The sequence below is a fragment of the Lonchura striata genome, chromosome 14, assembly GCF_050655825.1.
Source record: "Lonchura striata isolate lonStrDom1 chromosome 14, ASM5065582v1, whole genome shotgun sequence".
Classification (NCBI taxonomy): domain Eukaryota; kingdom Metazoa; phylum Chordata; class Aves; order Passeriformes; family Estrildidae; genus Lonchura; species Lonchura striata.
In genome coordinates, this window is record NC_140716.1 from 2,532,249 (window position 1) to 2,549,652 (window position 17,404).

The 17,404-nt window shown below is 52.8% G+C and overlaps 2 protein-coding genes across 4 annotated transcripts; one reads left to right on the top strand and one right to left on the bottom strand.

Moving 5' to 3' along the window:
• The first annotated feature begins 79 nt into the window (after nucleotides 1–79).
• TOP3A (DNA topoisomerase III alpha) lies at nucleotides 80–11,541 on the top strand. 2 transcript variants are annotated; one of them, XM_021550056.4, is made up of 20 exons: nucleotides 80–293; nucleotides 873–1,091; nucleotides 2,454–2,513; nucleotides 3,037–3,110; nucleotides 3,691–3,766; nucleotides 4,284–4,392; nucleotides 4,638–4,781; nucleotides 5,277–5,447; nucleotides 5,669–5,769; nucleotides 5,903–5,977; nucleotides 6,092–6,174; nucleotides 6,294–6,501; nucleotides 6,654–6,839; nucleotides 7,009–7,138; nucleotides 7,476–7,589; nucleotides 7,669–7,834; nucleotides 8,244–8,387; nucleotides 8,668–8,790; nucleotides 9,033–9,739; nucleotides 10,648–11,541. In XM_021550056.4, the coding sequence occupies exons 2-20, from the start codon at nucleotides 912–914 to the stop codon at nucleotides 10,821–10,823; spliced, it is 3,027 nt and encodes a 1,008-aa protein (XP_021405731.4). In that variant the 5' UTR covers nucleotides 80–293; nucleotides 873–911; the 3' UTR covers nucleotides 10,824–11,541. The 2 variants fall into 2 exon arrangements, with proteins under 2 accessions (XP_021405731.4, XP_085448215.1); XM_085592089.1 differs by having other exon boundaries at nucleotides 168–263.
• Nucleotides 11,542–12,596: 1,055 nt separating this feature from the next.
• MIEF2 (mitochondrial elongation factor 2) lies at nucleotides 12,597–17,331 on the bottom strand. Of its 2 annotated transcripts, none has more exons than XM_021550088.4 (4): nucleotides 17,133–17,331; nucleotides 16,519–16,693; nucleotides 15,898–16,075; nucleotides 12,597–14,922 (listed from the first exon to the last, which is right to left on the bottom strand). In XM_021550088.4, exons 2-4 carry the CDS (start codon nucleotides 16,684–16,686, stop codon nucleotides 13,877–13,879), a joined length of 1,392 nt encoding a protein of 463 aa, XP_021405763.3. In that variant the 5' UTR covers nucleotides 16,687–16,693; nucleotides 17,133–17,331; the 3' UTR covers nucleotides 12,597–13,876. The 2 variants fall into 2 exon arrangements, with proteins under 2 accessions (XP_021405763.3, XP_021405771.3); XM_021550096.4 differs by having other exon boundaries at nucleotides 17,123–17,331.
• Nucleotides 17,332–17,404: the final 73 nt, after the last annotated feature.

A 17,404-nucleotide genomic window follows, 5' to 3' on the forward strand; every position in this document is an offset into this window, starting at 1 on the left:
CATGACGCGCGGCCTCCGACCCCGCCGGCAGGAAGCGACGCCACCGCCGCCTCCTCCTCCTCTTCCTCAGCTGGCGTTGTTTATATTTACCGCCGTCGCCCTTTGTCGTTGCCGATCCCGGGACGGGCCCGGCGGCGGCGGGAAAGGGGGGAAAGCCGAGGCAGAGCGGCGGCAGGAGGGGACGCTCTGTGGCGCCGCGGAGCATCTCGGGAGTTGTAGTTCCGTGCCGCCGCCGCGGCTGCGCTTTACGGCAGGACGTGACGGTGACGGGGAGCGGCGGCGGAGCGCGGGAGGTGAGCGCGGGTGGTGAGGGCGAGACGGGGGAGAAAAGGGCGAAAGGATAGGGAAAGCCCTGGATAAGGGACAGCCTGAGGGGGGTCTGGGGTGGGGAAGGGGCTGCCCTAGATAAGGGACAGGCCGAGGGGGGTCTGGGGTGGGGAAGGGGCTGCCCTAGATAAGGGACAGCCCGAGGGGGATCTAGGGTGGGGAAGGGTCTGCCTGGGTAAGGGACAGCCCAAGGGAGATATCTGGGGTGGTGAGGGGGCTGCACTGGATAAGGGACAGCCCAAGGGAGATATCTGGGGTGGCGAGGGGGCTGCACTGGATAAGGGACAGCCCAACGGGGATATCTGAGGTGGGGAAGGGGCTGTCCTGGGTAAAGGAGTGCCCAAGGGGGATCTAGGGTGGTGAGGGGGCTGCGCTGCCCCGGCCCTGGGGGACAGGGCAGCCCCAGCCCCAGCAGGGCAGGAGAGGGCCGAGGGCCAGGCTGCAGGATCCTCCCGACAGCTATGCCCGGAGCACCGTGACCCCTTCTCCATCCCCGAGGGGCTGCCCTGAGCCTCCCGGTGACACCGGCGATCTCTCCGTGCCAGGAGGCGGAGCAGCAGCATGGCCTGGCCTCAGCTCCTGTGATGAACCTGAACGTGCGGCTGCTCAGCGGGGCCAGGATGCTGCCCCAGCCCTGGCGCTGCTTCTCGCGGGCCGCGGAGGACTTGGCGCTGCAGAGGATCCGCAAGGTCCTGTGCGTGGCCGAGAAGAACGATGCTGCCCGGGGCATCGCCGAGCTGCTCTCCAACAGCAGGATGCGGCGGGTAGGAACAGCCCACATCGTGCTCCTCCCTGCCGCACGGAGACAGGGGTGGGGAGGGTCTGTGTGGTGTGTGGCAGCCCCAGCACTCTCGGCAGAGCTCGGCATGGATGCTTCACATCAGCACACTTGTCATTTTTTTTTATCTCTGAACACACGAGGGTACAAAAATGTTCTGTGCACAAACATCACTTGCTCAAATGTCTTTGGGAGTCTCAGATCCTTGTGGGTTAAATCCAGTGGGAGCTCGGCTCCCTCTACCCAGGCTGCCTTCCCATGGTGAGGGTTCCCCCAGTCCTTCCTGGATTAGCAGTGTATGACAAGGGCTTCAGAAACTGCCACCATCCATTTCCCTGTCTAAAAGCACCACTTCTGCAGCATCAGGAAGTGTCAGGGGTTTACTGGAGGTCACCAAATAAAGCAAAAACAGGCTGTGGTTTGGAGAAGAAAAATTCAAAGATTTCTGCTCTCTGCTGCTCTGGTAACAGTTTGCATAATCACTAGCTGTTTCAAAACTAAGGAATTTCCAAACTAAGGTGCTACTAGACCAGAATCAGAGAGTCACTGAGGTTGGAAAAGACCTCTGAGATTATCGAGTCCAACCTGTGATCCCCATCTTGGCACTCAGACCAGAGCACTGAGTGCCACATCCAGTTGGTTCCTTCAACACCTCCAGGGGTGGTGACTCCACCACTTCCCTGGGCACTTGCAATGCTTGATAACCCTTTCCATGATTAAATTATTCCTGATGTCCAGCCTAAACCTTCCCTGGGACAGCCTGAGGCTGTTCCCTCTCATCTTGTCACCTGGGAAAAGAGGCTGACCCCCACGTGGCTCCAGCCTCCTTTATCTGAATAAAAGGTGTTATTGAGAACCTGGGCTGACAGTCCCAATCAAACATCATCCTGCTTCTGTAAAAAAAGCAGTAAATACACAATCTAGAAATTTCCATGAGTCGCAGTTAGGTGGGAGGTAGCCTTGGGGACACTACTTGCCAATTGGAAAAAGATAGGAGTTTGTCAGGAGTTTCTGAATATTATCCCCATTAAATAAATCAGTTCCTCATTATTCATGGGGAGATAACCCTAGAACCACCTTCAGGAATGGTTTAAAATACTCTTACCTTGGAAATCACCATTTCAGTGTCTCCATAAATGATACAGGAGATTTCCATCCCCTTGCTGCAATTCCCATTAGCTCCAGTAGCTGGTTTTCCTTTGCCATGTGCCTCTTGTGCTCCATCCCAGTGTGGACAAAGTGGGGCAGGATGGATTTGTTTCCTGTTAAAAAAAAAAATAATTAAAAATATTAAAAATTGGTGTCCAGCTAAAAGCCAGAAACTCAGGAATTCTCCTTTTCTTTCCAGAGAGAAGGGTTTTCCAAGTTCAACAAAATCTATGAATATGACTACCACATGTTTGGCCAGGTAAGAGTTTTCTCTCCCTCTGCTGCTGGATTAATGAAGTAAATATACTAATTAATAAAAGCCATTTGTCAGGAGTTACAAAACATGGCTCCAGCCATAGGGATGTTCTGCCCAAAGATGAGAAAATGTCAGATGTCTTCTTGGCTCAACCACCTGTTTGTTGCTCTAAATCTTTTAACTTCCTGGTTTTATGCCAGTCAAAAATAACGTTGCTGTTTAGAATGGGGAGCTTCCTACAAAAGTTGAGGATAAGGCCATGGATAGAGCTTGTTAGGATGTATTTATTTTGGTTGCTCCATCCCTGGAAGTGTTCCAGGTCAAGATGGATGGGGCTTGGAGCAACCTGGGACAGTGGGAGGTGCCCTGGATGGGCTTTAAGGTCCCTCCCAAACCAAACCACTCTGGGATTAACAGCAGAAAGGTGTCACTAATCATTTAAATTGAGAACTAAAGGGAGATTTTGGGGCTGTGGGTAGTTTTTGGTGAGTGATGTGCCCTCATTTCCTTGCTGTGTCTCTTGCAGAACGTTACCATGGTGATGACATCTGTGTCAGGACATTTACTGGCTCATGATTTTGTCATGCCATTTCGCAAATGGTTGGTACCTCGTGCCCTTGGCGGGAAGGGGAAGGGCTCTGTCACCTCCTGGCCCTCACAGGAGGGGTTTGTCACCTCCTGTTCTCACCCTTGACACTGCAAGAATCTCCCTGACACATCCTTGGGATGCTCAAAAGCAAAGGGGCAGGGAGGGACTCTGACTCAGAGCAAGGTGATGACTTCCAAATTTTATAGAAAATAGCCAAAATATTGTTTCAAATTCCTGTCTTCAGACACAGGGAATTAAACTGATTCCAAAATGGGATGGTTTTGTGTTCTTTGTTCAGCTAGGAGCTGTTCTGGGAAGCAAGGTGCTTTCTCTGCCTTACCTCCTTTTGTACTCTGGCCTTCAGATAGGAGAAGCTGCTTGTTGCCTTCCAGATTTGCTGTTTTCTCTGGCTGGTTTTTCATTCTGTTGTTTTTAAAAGTTACTCAGCATTTTATGTGAACTCTCTGTTGTCTGAAACAAGGCCTGTAATAAAATACATTAATTCCAGTACTTAGAGAGCACCAGGTAGTGTCTCAAAAATGGTGGTTTAATTTATGTGATGCACACACACATTTTTTCTCTGTTTTCCAGGCATAGCTGCAACCCTTTAGCTCTTTTTGATGCTGAAATTGAGAAGTATTGCCCTGAAAATTATCTGGATATCAAGGTATATCATGGTTAAGACTTTGAAACTGAACCCAGGTGTTGGTTCAAAAAATACTGTCCCAGACAGAAGGATGATCTTTCCTTTGTCCTTAACATCCACATTTTTGCAGTTTAGCAGATTCCTCCTACATTTCCTAGGACTATGTATGCTGTTCATTTGTGGCACTGAAACTCTTGTTCATGTACAAGTAGTGCAGTGAAGGAACAGCTAAAAATATGTTTTTTCCAACAAGGTGGAATTGATAATAGTGTCTCAGTTCTACAGAAAAAGACATTTTTAGAAAACAGATTGTGGTACAACCTTTTCCAAGCCGAATTTTTTAACAGAATTAGATGTAAATAAATGACTCAATTCTTTTGAAAGCTGCCTGATCTCTCAAGACACACAATTACAAATTGTTATTGCAACGACCCATCTCCATGGATACACATTGCATTTTGTGTTCAGTGAGTCATTCTGAAATGAAATGACAGAGCAAGTGGCCTGGAATGTTCTCCCTGTGTTTCTCTCCTCTCAGAGAACCCTTGAACGAGAAATCCAGCAGTGCCAAGCCCTGGTGATCTGGACTGACTGCGATCGAGAAGGAGAGAACATTGGCTTTGAGATCATCCACGTGTGCAAAGCTGGTGTGTAGAGCATCTCCATCAGTCTGAGTTCCATTAATGCTCTAACAACTCCTTTAGCAGAGGCAAATTCTCAATTTTAGTGTGTCTAGGTTAAATGCTGGCTAATTCTAACAAACACGTGGCTGTGATAGAAATGCATCCAGCTGTTGGAAAGCTGACAGCACGTTCTCTCAGTAGCTGTTTATTAGTTTCTCCTTTCTGTTGGTGTTTGAGTCCCTCTGATTTCTCTTCTGTGTGTCTGGCAGTGAAGCCAAACCTGCAGGTTTTCCGAGCCCGCTTCTCCGAGATCACGCCTCACGCTGTCAGAGCAGCCTGCGAGCACCTCACCCAGCCCGACCAAAAAACCAGCGACGCTGTCGACGTCAGGCAGGAGCTGGACCTCAGGATAGGCACGTAAACATCTCTTACTGGAACCTCAACACGAGGCAGACATTCCTTCTGTAGTCTCATAAACCTGATTTGTTGATCAGATATGACTAAAAGACATCTTGTGTTTTACTGGAAGTGTGCTCTTTGAATCAGAGAATCATCAACTCCCAAGATCGAGTCCAACCAGTGATCCCCTCTTTGTAAACCAGACCAGAGCACTGAATGCCACATCCAGTTCTTTCTTGAACATCTCCAGGGATGGTGTCTCCACCACCTCCCTGGGCAGTCCATTCCAATGTTTAAATGCCTGTTCTGCGAAGAAATTACTTCTGAAAAAAAGGAAATTTCTCCTTGAAGCAAATATTAAATTTGTAGCTCATGCAGCACTGACAGGCTCTTCAACTGAGTATTAAACAAAGTAAAATTAATGCTCAGAATATTAAAAAGATCTGAAGTACTGTGATAATCATTCAACATTGTTGTATTCAGTTGTGGTGCCCATTTTGTTTCTTCAGGTGCTGCCTTCACCAGATTCCAGACTCTGAGGCTGCGGAAGATCTTCCCTGATATTTTAGCAGATCAGCTGATCAGCTATGGCAGCTGCCAGTTCCCAACACTGGGATTTGTAGTTGAACGCTTTAAAGCCATCCAGGCCTTTGTTCCTGAAGCCTTCTACAAAATTAAAGGTATGTTTGGGGAAACACAATCCTGAGCTCCATCTTCCAGGGTTTGATGTAGATAAAAAGGGAAAACATTGGAGCAACTGACACAAAAACACAAAAATCATCCAGAGATGATTTCCTCTTCCTCTGCCACGAGCAGTGAGCAGAGCTGGAAGGTTTCCAAGTTCCTTTGTGGTATTTCCATTGTGTGGCTCCTCCATCAGCCAGCTCTGTTGTCCATACAGTGACCCACGACCATGAGGACGGCAGCGTGGTCTTCAACTGGAAGAGGAACCGGCTCTTCAATCACACAGCGTGCCTGGTCCTTTACCAGATGTGTATGGAGGTAGGAAAGCTTGTAAAGAGTTGCATAATCCAGATTCAGCCAAACATTCCCTGTATCTGTCTTGTTCAAGGCTTTTAAAGAGCAGTTTGCGTAAACTCCTAAAGGATATGTGGGTTTTGCTTACTCTGTTTAGGATCCAGTAGCAACTGTTGTTGATGTTGTGAGCAAGCCAAAGAGCAAATGGAGGCCCCTGCCCCTGGACACTGTGGTATGTTTGAACTCTGGGAAGGGTTTTTCTGAAAAGAGCTTGGAACAGATGTTTTACTCCCTGCTTTGAATTATCCACTAATACTTCTGGGTTTTCTGGCTCTTCCAAATGCAGGAACTGGAAAAATTGGCTTCCCGCAAACTGAAAATAAATGCAAAGGAAACAATGACAATAGCAGAAAAACTCTATACTAAGGGGTAAGAAAGCAAGACTTAGCTTGGTAAACTTAATTATTTTAAAACTAAATGGCCTTTTGTTAGAAATGGGAAGCATCTTGGGGCAACTCTCAAAGTGCTCTCCTGTCTTTCTTCCTAAGGTTCATTAGTTACCCTCGAACCGAGACCAACATTTTCCCCAAGGAGCTGAACCTCTCTGCCTTGGTAGAACAGCAAACACAGGACCCAAACTGGGGAGGGTTTGCACAGAGGATTTTGGATCAGGGTGGGCCAACCCCTCGGAGTGGAACCAAATCCGATCAGGCTCACCCTCCCATTCACCCCACAAAATACGCCAGCAACCTGCAGGTGGGTGTAACCAGAGGGAACTGGATGGGTTGTGTTGCTTGATAAAATATTAACATGGTCATTAGCACAAAATCCTCACCCAAGATCCCACTGATGTTTTAATACCTTGTTAACCTGGGAGGACACTCACCCTTCTCACTGTTTGATCTCAGGGCAATGAGCAGAGACTCTATGAATTCATCGTGCGCCACTTCTTGGCTTGCTGTTCTCAAGATGCCAAAGGACAGGAGACAACTGTGGAGATTGACATTGCCAACGAGCAATTCATTGCTCAAGGACTCATGATCCTGGCCAGAAATTACCTGGAAGTGTATCCTTATGACAAGTGGAGTGATAAGGTAATCCCCTAGAGTAACGTAAGTGGGAGAGGCTAAAGTAGCACTTCACTGCCAACTTCAGACCTCTCTGCACAACAGCTTTTGACCATTTCTGGCTGTTTGACTCAGAGCCTTTGTCCTGAGTGAACAGACCAGGAAGCAGTTGCAAAGAGATTCTCCTTCCCTTCAGGTTATCCCGCTGTATCACAAAGGGTCCCGCTTTCAGCCCACCACAGTGGAGATGGTGGATGGGGAAACCAGTCCTCCCTTGCTCCTCACAGAAGCAGATCTCATTGCTCTCATGGAAAAACATGGCATTGGTCAGTATTGGGCAGCATGGCCTCTTGCTCTTGGCACAGGGAATTCTCTCCAGGGAATTCTCCAAATGTTGCTGCAGATAAGAAATTACTTCAATGTGCAGAAAAAAGGGATACAAAGGGCAAAGTCCAAACATCCTCAAGAGCCTGCAGAGTTCTTCCAGTACCCAGGGAAATGGGAAATTTTGGATTCAGGGTGTGTCACCAGCACCTTGCTGGCCTCAGTGCCAGCAGGGCACAAGGGCAGTGCTGCTCCTCACCATAAGTTGTGTCCTTGTCCCTGGGTATAGGGGCAATCACTTCTTGGCTGCTGATTTGACTGACATCTCTCTGCTTCCAGGGACTGATGCCACCCACGCCGAGCACATCGAGACGATCAAGACTCGGATGTACGTGGGGCTTACGGCGGATCAGCGCTTCCTGCCCGGCCAGCTGGGCATGGGGCTGGTGGAAGGTGAGGGGAGAGCCCTCACAAAGATGGCAGAGTCCTTTCTTGCTCCTTCCTTTCACTTACCATTCCACATATTCCCCAGGCTATGATTCCATGGGCTACGAGATGTCCAAGCCTGACCTTCGAGCTGAGCTGGAGGCCGATCTAAAACTGATCTGTGAGGGGAAGAAAGACAAATCTGTAGTGTTGCAGCAGCAGGTCCAGAAGTACAAGCAAGTCTTCATTGAAGCTGTGGCCAGAGCCAACAAGTGAGTACTGTCTTTGCCCTCTTCCTTTTGCTTTGTTTTGCTGGGAGGTGCTGTTCTGGGGCTCTGCCTGGAGTGGGGGATCCTGTCACACTGTTTCCCTGGAGCTCTGCCTCTGTGTGTTGGTATTTGCTTGGAAAAGGATGACTCAAAGCCTGGCAGACTGTCAGGAATTCCTCCCAGCTAAGGGTTTAAACTAGGATGAGCAGTGAAGATTAAATTTGGGGATGGCAACATGCACTGACCTCTGGTGTTGTACCCACACCTTTCCTGTTGCAGAAGTGTGGTGCTGAGTCAACGTGCTCGTGGAGAAGCTCAGAGGGGCTGTGTGGGGGCAGCGGGCTCTGAGTCACTGCAGCACCTGATTGCTCTTTGCAGAAACACCCAGGATGCTCTGCTCATTTCTTTACAGATTGGACCAGGCCCTGGCTCAGTATCTGGGAGAAGCTGCAGAAATTTCAGAGCAGGATGAGGTGTACCCAGCAACGCCCGTTTCTGTTCGGAAATGTCCCCAGTGCAACAGTGACATGGTGCTGAAGACCAGGAAGAATGGCGGGTTGGTGGCCTTCCCTCTTGTAGCCTCCTGTGTTGGTTTGTGGTTCTCCAGGCTTTTGTTTACCTCCTTTGGTAAAAGCTTGGAAAACTTGGGCTGCAGCTTGCTGATTCCACCAGTTACATGAGCTGTGTGGACTCAGCTGAATGTCTTTTCAAGTAGGTATTTCCCTTGAAAAGTTGCAGTTTTGACAATTTCTGATGGCTGAGAAGACATGAGAATGGATCCCCAACTCCCCATGGAGTTTGCATCTTCCTCATCCAGTGCCTTTGTCCCTCGGCAGGTTCTACCTCAGCTGCATGGGCTATCCAGCCTGTAAAACTGCAGTCTGGTTCCCTGATTTCGTGGTGGATGTGACCAGGGATGAGAGCATCTGTGATGTGTGTCAGCCCCATCCAGTTCACAGGTAGGTCGTGCCAGTTATCCCTTGTTGGACAGTGGGGCAGAGACTTCCATGAGCTAGGCTGGGCAACCATTTTCCATCCCAGTCTTGGAAAGCTAGAGCAGCACTTGGCTTGGGGGTGAAAAGAAGAGGGGTTGGGGAAACTCCTCCATATAGCAGAATCAAAAGAATAAATAAAAGTTCAAGTATAAATTGTGGTCTGTTGATGAGAAACTGGCAGGCTTTGACTCTTCCTTTCCTTGCAGACTGAAGTTTAAATTCAAGAAAGGCAGCGTTCCCCCTGTGATGCCCTTGGAGTTCGTTGGCTGCATTGGAGGCTGTGATGAGATGCTGAAAGAGCTTTTAGACCTCAAGTACTTGCACAGATCATCCCAGCCTGCATCATCCACCTCCCAGCCAGGGCATCACCTGCAGGCCAACCACTCCCTGAACAGAGCCAGCAGTGAGACCAGGCAAGCCAGGGGGGCCTCAAACCTGGCACGGGGACACCTGCTCTCCATCAACTCCTCCAGGACCCCCAGGGCTGCTCCTCCAGCTGCTCCAGACGACGGGAACGCTGTGGTGTGCAACTGTGGGAGCGAGGCGCTGCTGCTGACCGTGCGCAAGGACGGCCCCAACAAGGGCCGCCAGTTCTACAAGTGCAGCTCCAGCACCTGCAACTTCTTCCTCTGGGCTGACGAGCAGGACAGAGGCAGCTCCACGCCGCTCCAGCCCACTGCTGGAAGAGCCCCAGCGGGATTGCAGCGGGCAGGAGGAGGGAGGGAGCCCTTGGGCAGCAGCAGCAGCAGCTCGGAGGCCGGAGGCGGCGCGGTGTGCCGGTGCGAGCAGCCCGCGGTGACGCGCACCGTGCAGAAGGACGGGCCCAACAAGGGGCGGCAGTTCCACACCTGCCCCAAGCCCCGGGAGCAGCAGTGCGGCTTCTTCCAGTGGGCAGATGAGAACGTGGCACCAGGTACGGCCGGGCTGGGGGCACATGCCAGGGCTGCAGGCTGTTCTTGAGCTCAGCAAAACAAGGAGCTGCTGGACAGGGTCCCGTGGAGGCCACAAAGATGGTGAAAGGCTGAGGGGGCTGGGCCTGTTTAGTCTAGAGAAGAGAAGACTGACAGGGGATCTCATTAATGCATGTGAATATCTCAGGGAAGGATGGTGCCAGGCTTTTTTTGGTGGTGCCCAGTGACAGGATGAGGAGCAATGGCCAGAAACTAAAACACAAGAAGTTTGACCTCTACATGAGGAAGAACTTACTTACCTTAAGGGTGGCAGAGCTCTGGAACAACTGCCCAGGGAGGTGATAGAGTGTCCCTCTCTGCAGACATTCAAACCCACCTGGCATGGCAGGGAAACTGTGCTTCTACCTCTGCCTTAGTTTAGGGGTACAGGGAAAGGGCAAGTCATTCTGGAGCTTTGATCAGAGATGAAACTGTGTGGAAAGATTCTGAAAAGAAAAATAATGACAAAACAAGAGTGCAAAAGAGAGAGAACTGACAAAAAGAGACATATCCAGGTACAGAGGGGAAGATGTGGTCTGTGAGAGATCCTCCTCCTCAGACATTTGGGCCTAAAGGGGTAAAATCGAGTTTTCTAAACTACTTAAACCCCAAGTTCTTCTCTGCCAAGTTCTTCTCTGCTTCAGCTGCAGAGCAGAGCATGCAAGCAGGCAGATTAGCTGCTTCCCCTGTGCTGCTCCCACATGTCTCTAATGCTGCAAGACAAATGGGTAACACTTCACTGTTCAGACAAGTTTGAAGCAATGCAGGTTCAGGAATAATCTGAGAATCTTTGATCTATTTTGAACTTACCTTGTGTTTCTCACCTATTCATGTTTTCAAAGATCCTTAAATTCAGCTTGTTTATCTCTAGGCCCTTCTGGAGATGACTCTTTGAACCACTTTGGCAGCAATGGATTCTCCAGAGGGTTGGGAAGCAAGGCCAAGAGACCAGGCAATCTCTCAGCATCTGCTGCCAAGAAGCCACGGACCTGCAGCATTTGCCACCAGCCTGGGCACACAAGGAAAACCTGCCCTCAGAACCACTGAGCTGGGATGGACCTCTGAGAGCCTGCAAGGACCAGGCTTGTCAGCTCTGCAGGAGCCACAAGGAACTGGACTCTGGGAACAAGTCCCTTGAGTGTTTTTTTGGAGGGGCTGGTTGCAGGCTGCTCCTGCCAAGGCATGCCATTTGTTTCAGGAAGGGTTCAACCAGCTTGAATAAGTGGTTCCACTACCAATTTTTGTTTCCAGCTGCTCTTCTGCTGAGCAGATTGGGAAACTCTGAACATTTCAAGGAAGCACTTGGAAGCTGTGGAGGAAACTGCACTGCAACATCCCCCTGCACCATCCTGGTGGCTGTTCTTGGCCTTTCCACACAGGGAAGAGCTGGATCAGGGCCACCAGGACAGACACCAGGGCTGCCAAGCTCTGCTCAGTCCCTGGCTTTCCACAGTGTGGAATTTAAGTTCCCTTCTCAGTTGATGTTACCTGAGCAACATTCCCCTTTTTTGTCACCCTTACCTGGGTTGTTCCTGCCAGTGAAGGAGGGTCAGGTGCAGAGGAGCTGGATCTGAGCCCTGGGAGAAGCTCAGCTGCAGTGCTCAGGAAAAGCCCTCATTTTAGATGGTTCCTGAATTTGAAGGCAGGTTCTTCCTCAAACATGGAGACATGCCTTTGTGATGCTGCTAGCTGATGAAAGTTATTTTTGTCAAACCAGTGAGTTTCTTATTAAAATATTATTTAAATTTTAAATTTGATGCAGTGACACCTTAACTCTGCCTAATTTTTCTCCTACATAAAATAGTGAAGCTTCTACTGTAAAAGCATCCAGCCAAATCTTGCTCTTTCCAATCACTGGAACAATAGAGGAGCTTTCTTGGCAGAAACTCCCCACAGCAATTTAGAAGTGAGCTACAAAGAGATGGGAAAAGTGGTTTTTATCTCACCAGCTGCATCTGCTGACTTGGGACAGACAGACAGAGCTGGCTGAGCTGAAGAGAAGTTCTGTTTTCCCTGTTCTGAGTTCAGACTGAACTCCCTGGGAAGCCGGGCTGCCTCTCCCCTCTCTGTTGGGGTTTCCTCTGTTGATCAAAGGAGGGAGAGCTGCAGGATTCCCGTGTGCTCTGCTGCCAGGAGCTCCAGGGCTGCTCAGGGTCCTGCCCCTGGGCATGGAGCAGTTCCTGGGGTCAGCACTGAGCGGGGACGGGCTGGAGCACTTGGAAGCAGAGCCCACAGCAGCACAGGCCAGAAAGAGAGCCAGAAACCCTGCAGCAGTCCATTGCTATCAGGCCTAAATCCATGCAGAAAGTTGGGAGAATTTGGGTTGCATTTCCCTGTAGCCCTCACTCCCACCATTAACAGCCGGGGCCTAAAAATACACAGCCTGGGCTAAAATAACAGCATTACAGGGCTTTGGAATGCAGCCACTGAGCCAAGGCAGGGCAGCAGCCTGGCCAGCCACCTTGGAATGGCAGCAGCAGTGGGAAGCAGCTGTGCAGGACACAGGGAGCAGGTTAAAACCCTGCTGGTGGATCAGCCTGGACCAGCTTGAGGAGTCACACCCTGCTCAACGCTCAGCAGAGCCCTGTCAGCGGTACAAGGTCAGTGCCCAGACAGCTCCCACACTGCAGCCAGGCACTCTGTGGGTCCACGGCTTTGGAAGAGGAGGAGGAAGACTTTGCAGGGTGGGATCTGACCATCACCAAGCTCTCCAGGCAGCAGGGACACGCCTTAGGTGGTTCCCAGGAAGGCCACACAGCTGGGGAGTCATTTCAACCCTTAGCAGGGGAAAGAGACAAAGGAGAGCTGACACCAGAGAACCAGTGTGCACAGGGAAGGTTTATTCTCATCATAACACCTGGGAAGTGGTTTGGAGGAACAAAGGAATTGTCAGACTGGGAGGAAAAGCAGGTTTTTTTCTTCCCATAAACAAGATGATAGCTGTAAAGAAAACTAAACCACAACAGCTGCTCACAGTGAAGTCCACAGGATTACTCCAGCTCCACCCGTGTACAAAAACCAGCTCTTCCCATTAAATATAAGAATAAATTGCTTTTCTCTGGGACTAGAGCCAGACCAAACCCTACTAGCAGCCACTCAAAGGAAAAGAAAACAACAAAATACCCAAACAAAATATATCTTCTTAATAAAAAGCATAAACCGCTTCAGTTCTTGCAAGCACTCTGCTCACAACATCATTCCTACCCTGCTTCCCCACCCCATTCCATGGGGCTGCAGGGCAAAAGGACCTCAAGACAGCAGCAATACAAGTGTGAAAAGGTGACCAGACTAGGAGGGGACAGGTACCTGCAGACAGACACTGGCAGCCACCCACCCACTGGGGAGGGGAAACAGCCCTGCTGCAGCCTCCAGCTGAAAAACCAGGAGCTTCCCCAGAGCCAGCAGCTCCTTTTCAGGACATCTTCCAGGAAAACACTGCGTGGGACAAGGGCCCCTTCTTCGGGGCAGCATCAACACTGTCAGAACAAAGAGGTAGGGCTGAGCTCGCCCCTTCTAGAAGGGTTTCCAAGGAATAACCCCATCCCCCATTTGCTATGGCTGTACCACCCAGCACCCAGCTCATCCACAGGGTTTATTTGGGATTGGCAAAATCCTGCGGGTGGGTGAGGCTCCCCCCTGCCCCGAGTGCTGGCACAGCGAGGCCACGCAGGGTGCTGGTGACAGGACCAGCCCAGGACGTGGCACCTGAGGGGTCTGCAGGACACAGCAGCAGGAAGGGGCTGCTCCTCTCCAGCTACTCTCAGAGCCTGAGGGGCAACCTGACAGCTGGGACAGGCAGAAGACACTGGGAGCCAGAGACCAAACATGCTTCACTGGGCTCCCAGCAGACAGAACTCACACGTGTGGCGTGGGCTGCCCTCAGCCCGGGTTCAGCAGAGCCTCTGAGCCCAAGGCTCCTTCTGCCAGCACCCACCTCTGCTCAGGCACGCTTTATTCACACAGGAAACCGGTTTTTTCCTCATAAAGTGCAAGAACTTTGCCTCTTACTGACTAGTCAACTAGAAGCATCACAGCCCTCACAGCGGGGAGCAGCAGGCAGGGAGCAACCCCCCCACGTTCAGGAGCTCCCAACACACCGGTCACTTCAGCAGGACCTCTGGCTCAGATATGGCCCTGTAGAGCACAAAGCCCATCTCATCAATTTCCTCTTCCAACAGCCTGGAGAACAGGTTGATTTTGGGGTTGAAATAGCAAGGCAGGACTCCTTTCTCCAGGGAAGCCACCAGCTCCTCAAGCAGCTGCTGGAACCTGTCAGCAAGGCTCTCCTCTGCCCAGTCCACAGCAGTGTCACTGAGGTGCAGGATGACGTGGGCCATGGGGCTGCCCCCCAGTTTGTGCAGGCTGGGCTGGCTCTTGCAGATGCTGTTGAGGATGCGCAGGCAGAGCTGCCGAGCCCCGGCGTCAGCAGTGTCCAGCTCCTTCACCCTCGAGACCTCTGCCCTGTAAAAACTCTCCAGCCAGAGGTTTTCCACCAGTCCTTCAGGAGGAACAGCCAGAAGAACCTTGTCCTCCATTTCCACCACTGGGAAGAGGGTGATGCTCAGATCAACCTGATCATGTTTGACTTCCAGCTTCAGCTCCCGGGAGGCCACCACAGGGTGGATGGCACAGCCCAGCAGGCCACCGATGGCAGGCCAGTTGATGGAGGCCACCAGCAGCTTGTGGAGGGTCTCGTTGATCACACTGGACGAGAGGTACCGGCCCACCATGAACCTGTCCCAGGGGCTGCACCCACGAGGGAAATAGCCCAGATCGATCCTCTTGATCATCCAGTACTGGGGGCTCCTCACCACGGTGTCCTCTCCCGAGATGAGGCTCCAGAGCCCGGCGTCGAGGACCACCGGGAGCATGAGGTGGATGTGGTCAGCTGCCAGGACCTCGAGGCCATCGAGCAGGGCTCCGCTGAGGAAGAGGCGGCCGAAGGGCAGCTCCGGGCACTTGCTCCGCAGGAAGTTCTGCAGCTGGGTGCAGATGCTCCTGGCCAGCTGTGGGACGAGGGACACTTGGATCTCGGGCACGGCCAGCTGGCTGCTGTGTGAGAGGAGCTTCTCCTGCAGCGTGAGACAGCGCAGGGGGCTGGGCTTGACCTGAGGAGCCCCCAGAGAGGCAGAGAAGCCCCTGGGATCTGTGGGAAGGGAAAGGAGAAGTCACAGCTCTGAGCACATCATCTGAAACCCTCAGCAGCAGAGGGGAAAGCATGAGTTGGGTGCCCAGCTCTCAGCCCACCCCTCTGGAGGTGACACCGACCTCAGCAAGGGCCCCCATTGAGCTCACTGATGTTAACAGCACTTCTCAGCCATGCAGAGCCCAAACCAACCCCAAATCTGGCTGTTCCCAGCCTCACTCCTCAGCCAGAGATGGGAACCAGGCAAGGGACTTGCTGCCAGGGTCAGAGAACCACAGAATACACTGAGTTGGAAAGGACCCACGAAAATCATCCAGTCCAACTCCTGGCCCTGCACAGACACCCCAACAATCCCACCCTGTGCCTGAGAGCAGTGTCCAAATGCTCCTGCAGCTCTGGCAGCCTTGGGGGCACAACCATTCCCTGGGGAGCCTGGGCAGTGCCCAGCACCCTCTGGGGGAAGAATCTTTTCCCTAATATCCAACCTAAACCCTCCCTGACACAGCTGCTGCTGTTCCCTCATGTCCTGTCAGTGGTCACCAGAGAGATCAGTGCCTGCCCCTCGCATGAGGATCCTACAGACAATCCTGCTCTGGGTCCATTATCTCAGGACATGCCCTGGACTGAACTGGGCCAGTTTCCCACTTGGAAAAGCTCCATCTCCATGGGCAGCTGGACAAGGCAGCCTTTGCTTGCAGCAGCTCCTGAGCACACCTTCCTGCAGGCACAGCTGACCCAGAAAACGAGCACAGCCAACGCTGCTCCAGAGGAAACAAACCCCAACACCCTCTGCCAGGCCACTCCGGATGTCACCAGAGGTCCTGTTTCCACTGGCATTGCCTAAAAAGGGGCCGTGGCTTGGGAGCCTCCCAGCAGGGCAGGCTCAGTGGGCTCGGCTTTCCGACAGCGAGCTAAAAATAACGTGGAGCTCCCGGAGCACACCAAGGTGATCCTTCTGGGCACCAGGAACCTCACCTGGCACCAGAGGCCGAGCTGGAGAGAGCAGAGGCTCACTGAGATCTTCCCTTCTCTGCTTCTTGGGGGGTTTTGGTGTTGTCTTGATCAATGCCAAGTCCTGCCAGCTCTCCTCCAGGGATTTCTGCTCAGCTTTGGGGTCGCCCTCATCCCGAGGGCTGGTGGCTCGGTCGATCAGCTGGAGGGAAGGAAAAGCCAAGAGGACAAGATGTTATCTTTGTTTTCCATGAATTACAGGTGAGGCGACAGCCCCACTCAAGGCTTCTGCTCAGAAAAACACCCAGTTTTGGGGGCCATGAGTGTGCACATCATCTTCCTGCAGGTTTTACATGGAAAACAGATTCCCAAATACAATTTAGGTCCCAGGTGCCTTTTGGGATGGGATACTGTATGCAAAATGCTCCAGGCAAACAGAACATGGATACATGGTCCCACAGGATGGAAGCAGGCAGCTCCATGTCCACGGCACTGCTTCCAGCACCCGTGGCATTTGTGCCACGTGCAAGGAACCAGCTCAGGAGAGAACATAAAGAATTTGGGACACATCTTGCCCCACCACACTGGAACCAACCCAGCCCTCCTGAGCATCTCCTGGTGCTCTGTTCCCAGACCCAGCCTTACCCTCTTGACAGCCAGCGTGGCGATGGCCAGCACGGCCGCGCCGCTGACGCCCAGCACCAGCCTGGCGTTGGCCAGCAGCACATCGAACACGCTGCCCAGCCCGTCGAGGACAGCGCCCAGCCCGCCGCTCTCCTGCCGCCGGCCCCGCTGCTGCCAAAACGCCGCCATGGTCGCCCTGCGGAGAACAGGAGAGTCACCCCGGGCTGGGGGACCTGTCACCCCGGGACAGGCACAGCCGCAGGGTGGGATGGTTTGGGGAACAAAGGGTTCCGCCGGCCCGCTCTCCTCCGGGATAAAGGCTCCCGCCGGCGGCGGCGGGACGGCTGGGTGCGGCGAGGGAGCAAGGGTCACCGGGGGAAGGGACACCCTGGGGAGGGACACCCGGGGAAGGGACACCCCCGGGAAAAAAGGGACGGACACCCCAGGGAAGGGACACCGCAGGGAAGGAAGTGACACCGAAGGGAAGGAAGGGACACTCAGGGAAGGAAGGGACACCCCCGGGGAAGGAAAGGACGGACACCGAAGGGAAGGGACACCGCGGGGAAGGGAGGGACACCCCGGGGAAGGAAACATCCCGGGGAAGGAAGGGACACCCGCTCCTCACCCAGCCCTACCGCAAAGCCTCGCGGGGCACCGGGGCGATACCGCGGCCCGCGGGAAGGGAGCCCCCCCCGACCCTACTGACGGAGGTGAGGCGGCACCAGAACCAGAACCAGCACCGGGACCGGGACCGGCACCAGAACCAGAACCGGGACCGGACCGGGCCGGGCCGGGCCCGGCGCTGCCCGCGCGCGCCCCCGCGCCGCGCTCCGCGCGCGCTCCCGCCGCGGCCCCGGCCAATGGGAGCGCGCGGCGGCGCGGCCCCGCCCACAGCGCGCGGAAGTGG